This window comes from Girardinichthys multiradiatus, chromosome 1 (genome assembly GCF_021462225.1).
Source record: "Girardinichthys multiradiatus isolate DD_20200921_A chromosome 1, DD_fGirMul_XY1, whole genome shotgun sequence".
Taxonomy (NCBI): Eukaryota; Metazoa; Chordata; class Actinopteri; order Cyprinodontiformes; family Goodeidae; genus Girardinichthys; species Girardinichthys multiradiatus.
This window is the reverse complement of record NC_061794.1, coordinates 4,002,965-4,023,312: the sequence shown is the minus strand read 5'-3', so window position 1 is coordinate 4,023,312 and position 20,348 is coordinate 4,002,965. Positions and strand designations below refer to the sequence as shown.

General features: G+C 38.3%; 1 protein-coding gene across 4 annotated transcripts in view; it reads left to right on the top strand.

The window, feature by feature from the left end:
- prkcz (protein kinase C, zeta) overlaps positions 1 to 20,348 on the top strand; it is a 227,597-nt gene that overhangs the window by 115,941 nt on the left and 91,308 nt on the right. For all 4 annotated transcript variants that reach the window (XM_047364805.1, XM_047364798.1, XM_047364822.1 and 1 more), the window contains 3 exons: positions 3,265 to 3,320; positions 3,398 to 3,616; positions 18,233 to 18,330. In XM_047364805.1, the coding sequence (XP_047220761.1) occupies positions 3,265 to 3,320; positions 3,398 to 3,616; positions 18,233 to 18,330 (373 nt within the window). The remainder of the gene's footprint in view (positions 1 to 3,264; positions 3,321 to 3,397; positions 3,617 to 18,232; positions 18,331 to 20,348) is intronic.

The window sequence follows — 20,348 nt, the reverse complement described above, 5'->3', positions numbered from 1 at the left end:
CTTTTTAGAAATTAGTTTCTCACATTTGCCTGAAATAGCTAAACTCACACAAATGAACACATTTGTTCCTAACGACAACTTAGAAACAAGCAACTAAAATGCTACATTTGATTCCAGATTTATCTTGACATAAATAATTCATACCTTTATGTTTCAGAGCAAAATGTAACACCTTCTACCCTTTTCTGCAAGGGTGTCCTTGCTACTGAAATAAGTATGTCGCTAGTGATGGATTTTATATATAATATTCATATAATATTTCATATGTATATTTTAAACTGAGGTAGTTTTAAAATATCGATCTGTTAAAAGTGCAAAAATATCAATATCTAATCCAGTTTTACAACAGACTCAAGACAGCTACGGTTAAAATCCCAAAAATATGATTCATATGTGCTATGAATATTTCAGGCTGTTGTGGTTAAAAATGGCATTTAATAGGTGAAAAATCCCCAAAATATAATTAATATTCAATATGAATAATTTGTGTGGAGGTAGTTTTAAAAGAGTGACGTGTGAAAAAGTGGAAAAAATATGTTTACATTTTTTTAACTTGGAGCTTGTTAGCTCTAAGTTAGCTAACAGCTGCTTAGAGCTAGTACTGTCAATACACAAATTGAGTAGCTGCTGAAGATACGTCTCACTTGCCCACTACACACTGCATATATGGAAGTGGGAGCTAACAAAACTGATTTTTAAATCTAAATGTAATTGTCATCACATTAAGATAACTGTTGAGACAGCTGCCATGTTTAGAGTCATAGTTCTCCATTTAATTCTTCCTTGAGAAGATTTGCTTTTTAAAGATGTTTTCCTGGGATTTATATAACTTTTAGAAAATCAAATAGATTACATGTTTTTTTAATACCTAAATATTTCATTCTTGAAGAATTAGCAATGATGCACAGAGTAATTGTAAAAGTAAGTTAATTATATTACATTGTTAAAATATAAAATTATGTTTTGTTCATCTAGTATTAAATGAAACAAATAGTTCATGTAAGTCTACAACTATGAGCCAGTTATTGCAAAGCCTCGCCATTCAACAGACATCAAACACACCTGAAATTCATCAGCATACACATCTTTTTCAGTTTTCTATCTAACGAGGGCTCAGTCAGAGACCTCTGCTTCAGGAAAACTCCATTAAAACCAGATTATCTATGTTTTGATAAGGGGAAGTGTAGCGCATCTTTTCAGCTTTCATTTTGTGCATGTATGACGTATTCTGTTCAGATACTTAATTAGTGTAGTGACAGGGCATTCAGGATAAAATAAGCCAAAAATCTAAATTCTCTGAGTAGTACATATCCTGAACGCTAACATTTGCCTGAGACATTTGTTTCTGTTTGTTTTACCTAACAAACCTTTAGCAAGCTGAGGCAGGTAAAATGTCCTACATCTGATCAGCTGAGACTGCCAGCATTTTTTTTTTTTTGTATATTCTAGTTCCTACAACCATCCTCTTAACTTTTGGTGAATTATGGCTCATTGACACAAGGATATTGTTTGGTTGTACAAACATCTCTCTGCTGCAGGTTAAGGTACTGCCTGTTCCTAATTATCCCAAACAACCCTACTACCAAAAAAACCTTAACTTCTTCTACAGCCCCTCTTTCTTACGGCATTCCGCAGGGCTCTATCCTTGGCCCCTTAACTTTCACTCTTTACATGCTACCACTTGGATCTGTCATTGCCAAACACAACTTGTCCTTTCATTGCTATGCCGATGACATACAGGCCTGTAAATTCAGGGATGAAGCAGCCACTTCTTTTTCTATCTGTATCTCAAACATTAAGCAGTGGCTGGCTCAAAATGTTTTTACATTTAAATGAGGACAAAACTGAATGTGTTGTATTTGGGAACAGTATAGCAGCTGGCCTTGATTCTTCTTTCAGCTACACTTCTATTACAAATCTCAGTGTGCTATTTGAATCAAATGTAAACTTGACAAAAAAAGAAACAATGTACAGTTGGGATGAGCTTCTTTTACTTACAGCTCCTAGCCAAAGCCAAAATATTTGAGTATAAACTTCAATGCTTGTTTTTAAAGCTCTAAATGATTTAATTATGACTTATCTCTGACCTGGGCCTCTTCAAGTCAAGACTTAAGACATATCTATTTCGGATGGCTTTAATACCTAGTAGTGTGACACTTTTTACATCCTTCTATTTTTCTGTTATGTTTTTTATCCTAACGCTGTTGTATTGCTTGTGTTTTGTTTTATTTTGCTCACTACTTTGGTTAACCTAGAGGTTATTGTAAAGGGCTTAACATATAAATTATTAAGTTTATAATTTTTATTAGTTTGCAGTAACTTGCCACAAAATTAGACTAAATAAAATACTTCATTGCAATTGAAAATGAGAAGTGGATTTTGTAGGATTTTGTCTAGTATGTTAAACCCTCTCTGTTGATCAGGAAATGATCTGCTTGAGAAGAATTAGAATGTTTATTAAAACAATACCCATTCCCCGCAGGCTCACAGGTCATGGTAAGTATTTTAAGTCAAGTGAAAATTTTTCTCCAAGTTCACACCAGAGCCTTTGTCATCCTAAGGTTATGCTGAGTGTATTTTTCAATCAGGTTTTTTTTGCAGGTGGGCCCTGAGGGCTACCCTTTCTTGGCTCTAAGCCTACAAGGTGTAGAATGTCAAAACTATGAAACTGACCTCTGATGTAATGCTCATTCACATATGTTTTTTATTTTCTCTGGTAATCCACGACCTGCTCCGCCCACCTCAGCTGCTGCTGTTGTAAAACCTGTGCATTTATAACAGAGGGTATGAGAGGTTTCAAGAAAATATTTGCATTGTATAACTGGAGAATCCCCTACAGGGAAGAATGTGACCATCAGTGTTGGATTCCTCCTCATGGAAAAGTCTGTTAATACAACAACAATAGAATTTCTTTGTTAAAAATACTCAACCATGGTCATTTCACCTGACATTCAACATCAGCGCTTATGTAACTCTTGCCTGTTATTTAACCACTTCAGCCCACTGGACTCCCAGTTGAGCAGAGACTCCTAAATCCTGTTGAATGGGGTCTGATGGGCCAAAGAGGCAGACAGTTTGGACTTGCTGCTACAAAGAGCTGTAGTGTTTAACTTGGCTTGAGGGTTTCCTGTAAACATTAAATTCTCTTCATTATTCTCGGCCTCCCTCTGCTGGACCAAATAAAGAAGTGCATGTCTATTTTATGTAAATTCTCAGTCTGACTCTCTGAAAACAGGCATATAACTTTTTTTCCATCTATCACAGTATCTTTTCTGCCACACAACTGTGCTGTGGATAAAAGTGAAGATGCCGACACAGAGGTGAGAGATTGATCTGCTCAGTCTTTTGCCCAAAACATACAAGCTAAAACTGATTTAATGCACCCTTCTACTCACAGGACTCTGACCTCAATCCCCTGCAGGACATCAAGGATGTAGTGGACGGCATCGACGGCATTAAGCTGTCCCAGGGCACTACTCTAGGTCTGGGTGACTTTGAACTGATCCGAGTGATTGGGAGGGGTAGCTATGCCAAAGTCCTGCTGGTCCGGCTGAAGAAGAATGAGCAGGTGTACGCCATGAAAGTGGTGAAGAAGGAGCTGGTCCACGATGATGAGGTGAGACGTTGACTTGTAAAAGTTTTGAGATAGGCAGGAATTTGCATTTAATGTGGCTTCATTAATTGTACTTTGAAAGAGCATATTTACAGTGACTACCTATTTATTAGGTACAACTGTGCATTGGATTGTAAGGGTAAAAATACTGTGAGCGGCAGTCTTGTGGACAAAAATGGAAAGGACATCAGTAGCTGAAATGCCTGCATCTGTGTATTATATTGTAACACACAATGTGTGAAACCTTGAAGCAAATGGGCTTCAGCAGCAGACGACCACACCAGGAGCCACTTCTCTCAGCTAAGAACAGGAAACTGAGGCTAAAGTTCACATAGAGTCAGCAAAACTGTATGATAGAAGTTTTGCAAAATGTTTCCTGGTCTGATGAGTCTTGATTTTATCTGCAATATAAATGGTCAGGTCAGCAGGATAATGCACCATGTTATAAAGCTCCGATCATCTTAATTTGGTTTCTTGAATAGGGCAATAATTTCCCTCTACACCACTGACCTCCACAGCAACCGGAACACAATAAAGTAGAGCACCTTTGGGTATTGTGGAGCAGGAGATTCACATCTTGAATGTGGTGCCAATACATCTGTTGCAACTGTCCGATGCTATCTAGTCAAAATAAACCAGTATCTCAGGAATGTTTCTGACATCTTGTTCAATCTATGACATAAAAAATGATGGCAGTTTTGAAGGCAAACGGGTAGGGTGAGTAGTACTAAGGTGTACCTGATAAAGTTGTTGGTAAGTGTATAACTATTGTGCTGGTTGGTTCTGGAGAAACAGAATGCTGCGGAAGAACTGGGAGCTCTGCAGTAGAGGAACAGTTTGAGGTTCAGATTCAACATACACTACCATAACTAACTCACTAAACTGCTTAATCTGGATGTTAAATTAAAAATCTGAAGACAAAACATTCAGTTAGATATACACCAGTTAGGCACTGGTTACAGCTGAACATGTTGTCTCAATGTGGATGTAGAAAGAGCAGAAGTAATAGACCGTGTTAGGATTTGATTTAGTTTCAGAAGATCCAAACTGTGATAGTAAGACAATTGGGTCAAGCATTTCCAAAACTGCAGCTGTTGTGGGGTGCATTTGTTATTCTCTATTAAAAGTTCTTGAAGGAAGAAACATTGGTAGTTGAAAATGTGTTGAATAAAAATTAAAGAATATAAATGTTGATTCAAGTTTTATTTTGAATATTGTTGCGGACAAAACAGAAAACCAGCACTCAGAATATTACTAACCCTGCTGGTTTGAACGTCCTCAAACAAGAGATTCAACCAGTAACTGTGGATCACTTTTTTAGATAATCTACAGCCTGTATTTTAAGGCTAATTTTTGCTACAGTAAGTTAATGAATGCAGTTTAATATGAATGAACACTTTGGTAATAAAACATGTTATTATTTGATCAAATCAATAATAAATTAACCCAGACTCATCCAAAACAAAACCCCTGGTCTTTAGTCCAGGACTTTATCCAAAAAAAACTTGGATATGGTTAGTTTTTCATGTCTGATTATCATCCTCAGGGACTCAGTTCTGCAATTTAATCCTAAATACATCATAATGTATACACAGTAAAGCAAATACAAACCAATGTTTGTGCCATGATCAGTGAGCAAACCTCCATTTTCTTCTGTGTTGGTCAGGTTTGACTGCATGAGCCACACTGTGGATCACATCCTGCTTTCAGGAGAGAGCCCATGATTACATGTCAGTCTGGAAGATCTGAATGAGAAGGACTGAACCCTGTTGTGTAAATGGTGCATTTGTATGTACAGTCCCCAGTTCCATGGCTCATTCTGTTCTCTCCACTGAGGCTGCCGCTGGAACTCCATCAGTCCCAGAGCAAGAGGCGGGGTCGGGTGTGAAATGATACTGTGTCAGTTCAGTCACTAGGAAAAGTTTTTCTTGGGTGTTAGATTTAAGGAGTTCATGAACCTACACGTCTGTAGGGCTTAGACTAAAGGAAGTGAACCACCCGTATAATAGAGGTTGTTTCACACTGGTGCAGATAATTTATGTTGAATGCGTTTGCAGCTGAACAATAGAGCAAGAGGAACAACCTGCTTTTTGACTCCAAAAATCTAATTTCTTCCTGCAGTCAGATTAACATACTAACCGATGGTGCCTGTCTTCATCAGTCATTGGCGAGGTCCCTGGTAATGTTACCAGTCTGTTACAGGGCAACACATTCTTATTTTAGCGGGACCAATTAATCTATTATGTATATTTTTAACTGTGACAGGAAGTCAGAGTTCCAATGAGAACAAGCAAACTCCATAAATAAAGAGCCCTGGCCCGGGATTTGAAGTCAGGACTTTCCTCTTCAAAAGCAATAGTGCTAACAACTGCACAACAGCTTGGAAATCCTCTTGGAAAATGTATTCATTACTGTTTTTAAACATTCCCAATGATCCATTTATGCTGCACATTGCTATTACATTTTTAGCTTCATATCCAGCAGATGGCACTATTGCTCAACAAATTCTTGGGGGAAAAATGAGCTAAGATGTGCTCCTTAAGTCAGACCAAAGATCAGTAATAAACATTTTAACAGCTTTAGGGTTGAGATGAATTGGACTCAATGGTGAACTATTTGTTTTGTACCAACAATGACTTGAAGAAAATCCTGAAGTATTTTCATCATTTTATTTTTCCATCTTAACTTAATTGATTATCTGATCTGTTCTCAAGATTTTTTAATCTCTGGCATCAAAGAAGCTGACCCCCCCCCAACCCCTCCATCCTATAACCTACTAAAGTAGCTAAAATGTCCAAGATAAAATACTTTGTGATTCAATATTCTGCATAATTAGAGATTCTTTAAGCCGACCAGCAGGAATTCAGTATCCTTATCACAGTATGTGGTTTATGTTGTGCTGTTGTGAATTATGCATTAACCATATCAGAGCACAGCATGGGAAGAAACAGTTTATTGTAGCACACATTAAACATGAACTTTAATCCATTTAATGACATTTTAAATCAGTATTAAACACTCTTGCCTAAGGCTAAACAATCATAGCTCTCCATTTTTCATCATAAACAGCTGGTTAATGCCTTAAATACACCCTGACTCTCTCACACAACCTATATGGGGTTAAAGGTCCTAACCAGTATTCTCCATTAGACAGTATAATCAGTAATAGGACACAATGATGCAGACTGTTTAAAGCATGTTTTTGATATCATCTTTAGAATTAACTGTGTGCGTGGGCCAACATATAAACAACAAAGAAAAAGGCACACAAGAAGTAAGGAATTAGTGTTTGGATGAATATTTATCTGTTGTAACATGCTTTAGTAATGAAGCTAGATGGAAAGCTTGTTTATTTGCCCCTAAATCAGTGGTTCTTAAACTAACAACGGAGCTATGATGACAGAGCTTGGCCAGGTGCAGACGTTGCTGTCGCGCCTTGTTGCGTCACCATGGAAACGTTTATTTTCTTTCGACAGTGTGGCTGCATAATAGAATTGGGACATACATTAATATGGCTAGTAAAAAAAATTGATATCATGAAGGTCCCTCTGTCAGAATCACTGCCTTAAATAGTGCCACAATAGTAACGAAAGTGCATTTGTAGGTTAAGTGGAAGTTTTAAATATGTAGATTGCACCCATGAAAACTAGTCAAATCCTCTCTGTCAATGCTAAGCTGCCTCTGGTGGAGGCAGTATGATGGTGAGGAGTGGCATCTCCCTCACTGGAGGCTCACTGTGGCAGAATGCTGTTGAAATAAGATTCTACAACCAGTGGCAATCCCATATCTCTACTTTTAGGGAGCGAACCCTATCCTCCAAGATGTCAATATTGGCTCCCACAGAGCAGGCTTTATCAGTGTCTTGCTCAGAATCTGGGAGGGGTAACAATGGAAATGTCACGCCCTAACCCTAATCCACTCGAACACTTTTGAGATCATCCTGGGCAAGCTGTTCCTGTCAGAGTGAACAACGCATCCACACTGGCTGACTTACCACAAATACTTGTTGAAGAACAGGATGTCATTCCGCAGATGACATCCTGATGTGTGACCAAGCTGGTGACCAGCATGAGGAAAAGGTTTAAGGCTGAAATAAACTTTCTAACGATATAAGATGTATTGCCAAGAAGTGTTGCTACAACGAAGGAAAAAAATCTCCCAAACACCATTTTCCCTATTTTTTGTGTCAAGTATATAAATAAAATTTTTAGTTGTGCAATTTTCAACTTCAACAAAAGCAGAAATAGTAAAAAAAAAAAAAAAAGATTTGATTTGATTTTCATATACCAGAAATAGCAATCACTCTGAAGTAGTTTGCATTCTGGTATAAACACATTTTGAAGCTTCGGTAGTCAGGAAAGTAGGAACCATATTATTTTGATATTTAAGACTTATATAAACAGCTGCCTTACCGTATTGTACAAATTTCTTTATAGAAAACTGTTAAGTGTGAGTATATATTTATGGACAGAATTATTTATTTCTTTTGGAGGTGACTGTGGCTCAGTAGGAAGAGTAGTTGTCTTGCAATCAGAAGGGTGTGGGTTCGATTCCAACTTCCTCCTGCCATATGTCAATGTGTCCCTGGGCAAGGCACTTAACCTCAAGTTGCCTACCGTTTTGCGTAGGGTGTATGAATGTGTGAGCATTAGTGAGTGTGATTGGGTGAATGTGGCTCTAGTGTAAAGCGCTTTGAGTGGTCTGCATGACTGGAAAATCGCTATATAAGTTCAGTCTATTTATGAAACATTATTCACACCGTATAACTTAATATCTTAATACACTTAATAAAATGAGGTATTCAATTTCAATTCAGTTTATTTATATCGCGCCAATTCACAATACATGTTGTCTCAAGGCACTTCACAAAAGTCAGATTCATACATTCCAATTAATCCTAACCATTGAACAGTGCAGTCAGATTCAGTTATTTATTCAAATTTGATAAAAAGTTTTTCTATCTAAGGAAACCTAGCAGATTGCATCCAGTCAGTGACTTGCAGCATTCCCTGTTCCCGGATGAGCATGTAGAGACAGTGGAGAGTCACTGGCGTTGACTTTGCAGCAATCCCTCATACTGAGCATGCATGTAGCGACAGTGGAGAGGAAAAACTCCCTTTTAACAGGAAGAAACCTCCAGCAGAACCAGAACCAGGCTCAGTGTGCTCAGCAGCCATCTGCCACGACCGACTGGGGTTTTGAGAGAACAGAGCTGAGACACAAAGAGAACAAAGAAGCACTGATCCAGGAGTTCTTTCTATGAGAAGGAAAAGTAAATGTTAATGGATGTAGCTCCTTTAGTCGTTTCATCTAGAAAGAAAGAACAGATAAACTCAGAGCCAGTTTTTAAGGTTAGAGTCTGAAAGAGAGCACATACAGTTAGTTACAGTAAAAGCTCAGACAATTGCTATGTCTAGGAGAGAGAAAGGGTTAAACACTGAAAGACAGGGCTATGTGGATCATCGGTAGAGGTTGAGCATTAAGTTGTTGCCAGCAGAAGCTTGGACAATGCCCCTCTCCAGAAAGGTGTCACAGGTAGACACAGAGTCAGGCCAGGTGTAGCTTCTAGGAAGAGAAAAGAGAGAGAAAATAAAGTTAAAAGCTGAAATAACAGCAAATAATGCAAAATTGGAGAGTAATGTGAGAATGTAGCGAAGAGGGTGAAAGTGGTCATTATGTCCTCCAGCAGCCTAAGCCTATAGCAGCATAACTACACAGATAGCTCAGGATAACCTAAGCCACTCTAACTATAAGCTTAATCAAAAAGGAAGGTTTTAAGCCTAGCCTTAAAAATAGACAGTTTGTCCATCTAGAGCCCACTGATGGTCATTGTTATACTAAAAACCACAATGATTGGGATACCTCTCTCTGTCAGATTGACCATAACCATTGGAAAAGAGAGGGAGTCATACAGGTAGCAGAAATGGAGGGTGTGTTTGCACCTTAACCATAACTGAGCCTGTTTAGGCTAAACCTGACTCCCCCTTACTCCATCCAACACGGAGGGAAGAAGACGGAGGTAAAAATAAGGAAGATAGCTCAGGATAACCTAAGCCACTGTAACTATAAGCTTTATCAAAAAGGAAAGTTTTAAGCCTAGCCTTAAAAGTAGACAGGGTGTCTGCCTCACGGACCAAAACCGGGAGCTGGTTCCACAGGAGAGGAGCCTAATAACTAAAGGATCTGTCTCCCATTCTACTTCTAGAGACTCTAGGAACCACCAGTAAACCTGCAGTCTGAGAACGAAGTGCTCTGTTAGGAACATATGGAACAATCAGATCACTGATGTATGATGGAGCTAGACCATTAAGGGGTTTATATGTGAGGAGGAGAATTTTAAATTTTATTCTGGATTTAACAGGGAGCCAATGAAGGGAAGTTAAAATAGGGGATATATGATCTCTCTTTTTAATTTTCATCAGAACTCTTGCTGCAGCATTTTGAATCAGCTGAAGGCTTTTAACTGCAATTTGTGGACATCCTGATAGTAAAGAATTACAATAGTCCAGCCTTGAAGTAACAAATGCATGGACTAGTTTTTCAGCATCGCTCCTGGATAAGATATTTCTAATTTTGGCAATGTTCCTGAGATGAAAGAAGGAAATCCTAGAAACCTGTTTAATATGGGATTTAAATGACATGTCCTGGTCAAAAATTACACCAAGGTTTTAACTTCATTACCAGAGGTCAGTTTAATGCCATCCAGATTAAGTGATTGACTAAGCAGTTTCTTTTTTAAAGACTCCGATCCAAAGATGACAACTTCTGTCTTGTCTGAATTTAGAAGCAGAAAATTCATTCAAGTTTTATGTCTTCAAGACATGCTTGTAGTCTATCTAACTGGTTGGTCTCATCAGGATTTATGGATAAGTAAAGCTGAATGTCATCAGCGTAACAGTGAAAATGTATCCTATGCTGCTTGATAATTTGACCTATTGGAAGCATATACTGTATATAGTAAAGAGAAATGGCCCAAGTACTGAACCCTGTACTACTCCACAATTAACCCTGGAGTTTAAAGATGATTTATCATTTACATGAACAAACTGGAATCTGTCAGACAGATAAGATTTAAACCAGCCTAGCGCTGTTCCCCTGATCCCTACAGCATATTCCAGCCTTTCTAAGAGAATATTATGGTCGACTGTATCAAATGCAACACTGAGATCTAACAGAACCAGTACAGACACAAGTCCATTATCTGAGGCTATAAGAATATCATTAGTGACTTTCAGCAGAGCTGTTTCAGTGCTCTGATGAGCTCTGAGGCTTGACTGAAACTCTTCAAACAGGTCATTGCTGTGTAAATGTTCACACATTTGATTAGCAACTATTTTGTCAAGAATTTTAGATAAAAATGGAAGATTGGATATAGGTCTGTAATTTTTCAAGTCATCTCGATCAAGCGAAGGTTTCTTAAGCAAAGGTTTAATTACAGCTACCTTAAAAGCCTGTGGTAGATATCCATTTACTGAGGATAGATTAATCATATCTAAAATGGGGCTGGTAATCAAAGGGAACACTTCCTTAAATAATTTGGTTGGGATTGGGTCTAACATACAAGTTGAAGGTTTAGATTAAGCTAATATTTCTGATAACTCAGGAAGCTCCACAGGATCAAAACAGTCCAAACACAAATCAGGTTCTGCAGTTACTTCCATTGTTGTCTCACTACTTTTTATTCATTATTTTTACAATTCTAGTGTTCCCTCATTACACTAAAGACATCATCACATGCTTTTCTTTTGTCCCTCATATCGATGTTAGACTAAATACTTATTTGCTCCCTAAGTTTACCCTCTTACAAAACAATTAAAAGCTTTATCCTTCAAATATGTGACCATGTGGCACTCAGAATATAATCAATCAAACTATTATAGATACTCCTGGTTTGAACCCATTACGAACCCATATCGACCTGTCCGTCCGTCCATCCATCCTTTTGCGAGTGGATTTACAGTGAAGAGGAAGGCTGAAGCAGCGTATGGTGGAAGCAAGCAGTGGTCATTTTTCCACATTTAACACATCTTATACCTGGTTCACAAAGCAAGATTTTAAAAGTAACGGTTGATTTTCAAAACCTGAGAGACCCTACACAAGACAATAAAAATCTTAGAAATAACAGGTTTGGTCTTACAGTGTGTGGTGTCCAGCCACACGGCGAGCGCAACACACCACGCATGAACAGATTTCACTCACAAACATTCAGATTTTAGAGGGGAAACCTAGCAAACCCTCACGAGATCAAACGTGAGTTCAGAGTAATTCCCTTCTGTGTTTATATATAACTACGCATCTCATTTAACAGGCTGCATGCTCGATTGTTGTCGGGGAACACCACACATGGTAGGATAATCGGAGCATATTGGAAGGGGAAGATTAGGTCAAAACTCAGCATAAAAATCCTGCCATGTGAACCAGGCATAATGGACAATAAACTGCATTTCAGGCTTTCCAACAGTAGCAAAAGTATTTCAGTCTAATTACAAATAGCATGCTTAAATAGTCTCAGCTAAAGGACTAAACCAGTCAGCCAGTCATTATCTACCGCTTCTTCCATAGGGGGTCGTGAGGGGACTGGTGCCTATCTCCAGCAGTCTATGGGCGGGAGGTGGGGTACACCCTGGACAGGTCGCCAGTCCATCGCATGGCAACACAGAAACACAGGACAAACACTCAGTCACACCTAAAGGCAATGTAGAGAGACCAAACTACCTAACAGTCATGTTTTTGCATTATTAGTAATGACTTTACTGGGTAACAACGCTGAATGAAACCAAAGCAGACCAGGCAGAAATTCCATTCGGCACAGATATGCCATTAGCACAGTCTGCCTATAGAGGTGTCAGTTGGATCAGATGGAGGTTTTGGAGGACCAGAGCATGAGTGAGTCTGGCCCTTATACAACATTATCACACCTGCTGGAACAGCATCAAATACAATAGCAAATTGTTTTGTGCTCACAGGAATCTTAAAATGACACAGATTCTCGGTAGCTGAAAAGGTTGCCTTTTTCATTAAAGAGTTGACTTACCAGTGTAATGTCATTTCTAAACCAGTTGTTGTTCCAAAGGATGTACCTATTAGGAGAAAAGTTATGTTTGTAAAACAAAGACCAGGCCAAAAGGGCTTGTTTAGGAAAATTAGAAAGAGCAACAGGAATCCGGTCAATATTATAATTACACAGTAAAACAAACTTTAGGCCATCTATCTTAGAAAATACATGATGAGGAATAAAGTGCCAAATCGAGGCATGGCTTTTGAGGCAATTTTTAATCCAATTGACTTTGAATGTACTGTTAATTGTAGTAAAGTCAAGAAAGTTAAGACCTCCTTCATCATAGCTATTCATCAAAACAAATTTTTTTATGTAATGAGTTATCTTTTTCCAAATTAAATTGCATATCCTTTTATCAACATCTAGAGCGATTGCTGTGTAAGTCAGCCTGGATATTTCCCCTGCTTTGGAGTGTAATGTGAGAGTTAAACTTTTTCTTTGTTCTCTCTAAAATTGGACTGAAGTTCAAATCACACCTACTATTCTTTTTTTTTAGGTAACACTATTCCTAAGTAGTTTACTGTGTCTTAATTGGAATTTTGCAAACTGAAGGCAGCTCACATCTCTTAATGGACATTAGTTCACACTTTTTCATATTTAGGTAAAGACCAGAAGCATCAGAAAATACTTGAATTACTTCAAGTGCCAGAGGGACTTCAGAGGAACCTTTAAGAAGATCGTTGTATCATCAGCCAACTGACTGTCCAGAATTGACTTTCCTTCCAACTGGCTATATCTAATATGATTAGCTAATAGTTGAGTTGACAACAAAAATTAATAAAGGAGAAATTGGACACCCCTGTCATATTCCACATTTTAAATCAAACTATGGGGATGTTCCATTCTTTAGTCTAATTGAACCATTTCCATTATTAAATAAAGTTTTAATCACACTACAGAAAAAGTTACCAAAGACAAATATGTTAAGGGTTTTAAAGATCGAATGCTTTGTAAAAGTCCAGGAAAAAGATAAAAGTTTCATTATTGATCAAATCTGGATAGTTTAATATGTCGAGCACAAGCCTAATGTTATTGGAGATGTGTTTATTTCTTAGAAAGCCTGAATGTGTTTCCTCAATGACGTTATCCAAAACTAATTTCAATCGCTTGGCAAAGATAGTTGCCAGGGTTTTATAATCATTATATAGTAGACTGATCGGGTGCCAATTATCAATAAATAACAAGTCCTTCTTTGGTTTAGGGATGAGAGTTAAAGTAGGACGGAAGGTGCCCTAATAATACTTATTACCATAAGTATTATATACTACCAATAAGAAGGGAGCTAGTTCTTTGGAGAATGATTTATAAACTTCTGACAGTAAACCATCTGTTCCAGGTGATTTATTATTCTTCAGGCTCTCAATTGAATCTAGTATTTATTTTAAAGTGATGCGGTGATTGCAAAATTCTCAGTCATCCTCACTGACTTGCTTAGTGTCTGTCAAAGAATTTAGAAACTTGTTAGCATTATTTTCACAGTATTTGGAGCCTTATAAATCTTTATAAAAGCTGGAGCAGAGGTTGGCAAACTGGTTGCATCATTAAGTACAGCATTATCTATCAGGAGTTAGTCAATTGTATTATTTGCAGAATGAGATTTTTCCAATCTAAAGAAATATGCAGAGTTTTGCTTTGCTCACACCCCTCTATCCACTGCCTTTTGGATCTAACCGTTGGCTTTAACTTGATAAAGTTTACTAAACCATTTTTTACTCACAGCTGAGTTTACCAAATTTCATCATTCAACCATTTCTATACAACATACACACTAATAAATGCAATTATTCACATTTTACCATTTACTTGGATAACTCAAAATTTCATATTTTAACTTTACACCTCAGCAGCTTTATGAAAACACAAGAAAACTCCATGTACAGAAACTCCCCGCTTTCTATTATTCTGTGGCTTATCCTGGAACCTTTAAATGGTGTCTGGTCCCAGAGGAAGCTTTGCTCAAACACCCTTCGAAAGGACACAGAAAAGACAGGTGAGCAATCACATCCTAACAAGCAGCGCCTTTACCTCTACAGGTTAGACATAAAAATTTGCCTAAGTTTTTCTAAACAGTCGACCTTATTTGCTCCAAGTAACAGCTCTGTTCTCCTCTCAGGCAACCACCCCACTTCTTATTGAGGAGGAGCTGCAGAAGGTCTGGAACAAAAGGCTTCATGCTAATTATTAAAATACTAAAGTATTCAATAAATAATTAAAACTTATGTGCAAATGGTTGTTGATGTGCGAATCCTTTCTTAAAGTGCATTGCTAAATAAAGTCCTAGGGTGCTGTACAAGTCATGAAAATAATAATGGTACCAGTATTGAAGACCTTTTTATTAAAGAACGCCAGGAAGAAACTTCTGGAGTCAGAGGAGACCAAAATCTTTGGCATTACTTTCTCCCAAAGTGTTAAGAAAAGGACAGATGTTGAGTATTACCCAAAAGACACCATCCCCACATTCAAGCACCGAGGTGGAAACATTATGCTTTTGGGGTGTATTCTGCTAAGGGTTCATCAGGTGGTTATTGCATTTAGGGACTTAGAAATGAGACCATGTGCCTTGAAGTCTTAGAGAAGAAAGTTCTTCTGTCAGCTAGAACATGAAGATGGGTCATGCATGGGTCTTACAAAAATCCAAAACATACTGCCAAGGCAACAAGGGAGTGGCTAAAAGAGAAGCACTTTAAGGTCATGGCCTAGCGAGTTTTCAGATTGCGGTCCTACAGAAAATCTGGAGGGAGCTAAGTGGCCAAGTGGCAATAAAGAAACTTAAAGGATTTAGAGTTTCCCAACAAAGGAGTGGACTAAAACCCCTTTAAACATCTACGTACAACTATGTAGACAACCCTAGTGACTGATGCCCTTTTAGCACTGGCTCTACTTAGGCCGGCTCCAATAAACTCAGCCCTCTTTATGGGCATACATAGTTTTCCTTTACCGGTTTTTCTAGCCAAATGCCAGCTTTGTTGTGACCTACTCAGTATCAGGTATCAGGTGGGGCTGAGTAGGGACTACATGTGACGTGAACAGACTGCTGTTCACTTATTGGCCATGGGTCCAATGGGAAAATGAGAAGGTTTTCACTGAGGTAGTGCAGGGAAAAGTTAATAAAACCTGAGGAGCACGAATATTCAGTATCCAACCTAAAATTAACTTCACCACAGTCAAAAGTACATAGTTTTGCAGGGCTTCAAGCCATAGCCACAGGCGTCAGTGGGTCAGTGGAAACACAACAGGTTCCTTCAATATAAAAGAGGCATAACTGTAGGAAATGTCTTACTGCTCTGGTTGCAATTAAAGCTCCTTTCTATAATTTTTAGGTCAGGCTGACTGCTTGACTGCTTATTGCCCTCAGCGACTTACAAAATGTTTAACTTTTCTGAAATGTGCTTTTCCTCCATTTTTGGTTTATATTCATATCTTATTAATAATTATTTCCCCTACATATCTTATTAATAATGATTCCCCCACACACCCTGCACATAAACTGTTCAGAGCTTTACCTTCAGGCCGCCGTTAACCAGCCGCCACAGAGACAGTTTCTTCCCCCAGGCTGTTTCTCTGTTGAACATTCAATAGAGTACAAAACAACAGCATACAGATGTTGCAAATGCACCTTTTTAATATATATGTGTATATTGTACATTGTAAATATGTACAGGGGTTGGACAATGAAACTGAAACACCTGGTTTTAGACCACAATAATTTATTAGTGTGGTGTAGGGCCTCCTTTTGCGGCCAATACAGCGTCAATTCGTCTTGGGAAGGACATATACAAGTCCTGCACAGTGGTCAGAGGGATTTTAAGCCATTCCTCTTGCAGGATAGTGGCCAGGTCACTACGTGATACTGGTGGGGGAAAACGTTTTCTGACTCGCTCCTCCAAAACACCCCAAAGTGGCTCAATAATATTTAGATCTGGTGACTGTGCAGGCCATGGGAGATGTTCAACTTCACTTTCATGTTCATCAAACCAATCTTTCACCAGTCTTGCTGTGTGTATTGGTGCATTGTCATCCTGATACACGGCATCGCCTTCAAGATACAGTGTTTGAACCATTGGATGCATATGGTCATCAAGAATGATTCGGCAGTCCTTGGCAGTGACGCGCCCATCTAGCACAAGTATTGGGCCAAGGGAATGCCATGATATGGCAGCCCAAACCATCACTGATCCACCCCCATGCTTCACTCTGGGCATGCATCAGTCTGGGTGGTACGCTTCTTTGGGGCTTCTCCACACCGTAACTCTCCTGGATGTGGGGAAAACAGTAAAGGTGGACTCATTAGAGAACAATACATGATTCACATTGTCCACAGCCCAAGATTTGCGCTCCTTGCACCATTGAAACCGACGTTTGGCATTGGCATGAGTGACCAAAGGTTTGGCTGTAGCAGCCCGGCCGTGTATATTGACCCTGTGGAGCTCCCGACGGACAGTTCTGGTGGAAACAGGAGAGTTGAGGTGCACATTTAATTCTGCTGTAATTTGGGCAGCCGTGGTTTTATGTTTTTTGGATACAATCTGGGTTAGCACCCGAACATCCCTTTCAGACAGCTTCCTCTTGCGTCCACAGTTAATCCTGTTGGATGTGGTTCGTCCTTCTTGGTGGTATGTTGACATTACCCTGGATACCGTGGCTCTTGATACATCACAAAGACTTGCTGTCTTGGTCACAGATGCGCCAGCAAGATGTGCACCAACAATTTGTCCTCTTTTGAACTCTGGTATGTCACCCATAATTTGCATTTCAATATTTTGAGCAAAACTGTGCTCTTACCCTGCTAATTGAACCTTCACACTCTGCTCTTACCGGTGCAATGTGCAATCTATGAAGACTGGCTACCAGGCTGTTCCAATTTAGCCATGAAACCTCCCACACTAAAATGACAGGTGTTTCAGTTTCATTGTCCAACCCCTGTATATTCTGTAATACAAAAACAAAACCAAAAAGCAAAGTGTACCGGAGTCAAATTCCTTGTTTGTATGTATGAACTTGGCAATAAAGCTGATTCTGATATAATTATCATTGTTTATTTACTCAGAACACGTTTTAGTTATCATTAAGGGATAATTGTTTTTCCTTATTTTTTTGTCCTTACAGTTTAAACTGCCTATAATGTACTTTGAGTCACTTGAGTCAAAAATCTAAATATTAATTTGTCTTTATTATAATCATCACTTAATTTTTAGTTATTTTACTAAAGTATTTTTTATGTTCTCGGATGATGTGATTAACCTGTGGGGCATGTCTGAACACATGGAAAAGTTCAGTGTTCATGGAGGTTTCTACAGTAATTCCTGTCAGCCGGTAATTTGTGTGAGTCACTTACTTTGAAGGACAAATTTATAATGTTATCTTGTTCCAGCCCATGAGTCAGGGTGCAGCCTTTTATCAAGGGCAGCTCGAAGAAGCAAACAGTCTGAATTACCCTGAGCATGAAAACGGACTGATCTCTGGAGTATCTGTGTCTGTCTGAGGAAAACTGTATTGATCAGACAGATTGATTGTAATTATCTGTCCTCTCCGTTTCTGTCCGTCTCCGCTCTTCTCTGCAGGATATCGATTGGGTGCAGACAGAAAAGCATGTGTTCGAGCAGGCATCCACAAATCCATTCTTAGTCGGTCTCCACTCCTGTTTCCAGACAGAAAGTCGGTAAGAGCCAGATAAGACTTAGACAGCTGATTTAAAGAACAGCCATTCTCTGATACAGCTCTTTGCACTTGACACTTCTACTTCCTGATGTAAAAGATGACTTCACAATAAAAGTCTTCCTCAAAGGGCACCATAAGGACATTTAAATTCCAAAGTAATCAATTTACCCCGCAAATGTCTCCTTAGTCAGAGCCAGATATTTTATGGTTTATGGAATCCGCAAACCTTTGCCCTCGATCCACTTGGCTAAGAAATTGAACTAATCTTTAATCTGTCTTTATTAAGAGCAAATTGGAACTGAACATTTCAAAAAGTAAGGTCAAATAAAAATCACTTCTTGTCAAGCTGCTTAACAGCTGTGGTTTATTGTACACAAGCACAAGATGGCTAAAATAGCAAAAGGTTTGAAGTCAGAGCTTCTACACATATAGTGTTCTTTTTCCTATTGTAAATGTGTTTGATTTGCTCTCCTCTCCTGATTGCTTTCTGCTGCTATGACAGCAGTATTTGGGTAAAAGAACACAGCTGTAGTCTATGCAGGGCCATTTTGTTCACACTTCACAGCTGCTCTGTGATCTTATTCCATTCATATGTTTGTTTGACACCGAGGGTGCACCTACTAACAGTACTTACAGCAATGAAACTAACTTTTTACCAGTGCGAAAACTGACTGTCACCTGTGTGTTTAGGTTGAGAGTACATAGAACACTGCCTGTCTGTGTTTTCCTCTTCACCTATAAGGACTGGCTGTAGAAGGATAATGCTGTCAGATTCTTTTCCTCCTCTTCTCTATCGGTTTATTTAAATATCTCAGCATCAGAAACTTAGAGCGGTCACAATGTAGCAAGAGCAAGAAAATGAATTTACATCATCCTATTTTCTTCAGATAATTAGAAATTTGGAAGCTATCAATTAGCAATAAATTAAGCTATGACAGAACTTGACTTTTGTCTGATCTTTAAGTTGAAAGTCCTGGCTAAAACCTCTTCCTGTTTGCTGTATTTTTTTAAATCTTGAAAGCTAGAATTTTCAAAGCCTTTCACTTCACTGAATTGAATAGACTCTAATCATTGATGACCTGATTATGGAAATTAAAAGAAGGAATAGAAGAAAAGGATGGCCGTGAGCCCCACATGGAAATATTAATGAGTCTAAAGTGTTTCAGAGTTTACAGTTGGGGTGTGCAAACCTTGAACTTTGCATGATTTAATAAAAATTATACAGTCTATGAGAGTGAAAGACAGATGTGGCAAAAATAGCTAAAAAGCCTGTTTTAAAAAAAAAAACTATTCATGTTCACAGAACATGAGAACATGAATAGTTTTAAATTAATCAAGTGTCTGAGAATAAAATATTCCTTATGAAATTAAACTCTAAGCTGAACTTTCAGTAGCAAAATTTCATAAATCAGAAAACCTTTACTGCAGCCCTCTAAAACCAGTAAAGGCTCTCAGAATGCCAGTTCAGTGAGGTAAAGAGCTAACTCTGTGACAACTTTGAATGATGTTTTTAACTGGGAAGTATAGGTGAGCTATTCTCCAATAAAAGCAGAATTCCCACTTGTTTCACCACAATTTGAATTTATGGGATACATTTTTGAACCTACAGTGTATCACTGCTAAAGGTCAAAGCACATAATTCCTAATTGGGCTGAACATTTTAACATGTTTTCTGTGTTTTTTGTAGGAGTAGAGAACCATACTTGCATATAACGTATTAGGTTAATTGGTCAGGTTTTTTTCTTTTTGTACAAAATTATGAAGATAAGAACAGTTTTCTTTATATTTAATGGGGTTATTTATATTAGAAAAACATCTCCTCATCCATCTGGCATTGTCATGTTACCACAGCAGCTTATATTTTACAACTTTAGCTTTGACTGTAGTGTTCCTTTTGCTTATGTAGCATTGATCTGCACTTTTTAAATTGCACTAGTGTATACTTTATTAAGTAAATCGGTCTTATTCTCTATTAATTACACAATCTTGTGTGAATTGTTTTTCTTGTTTAATAAATAA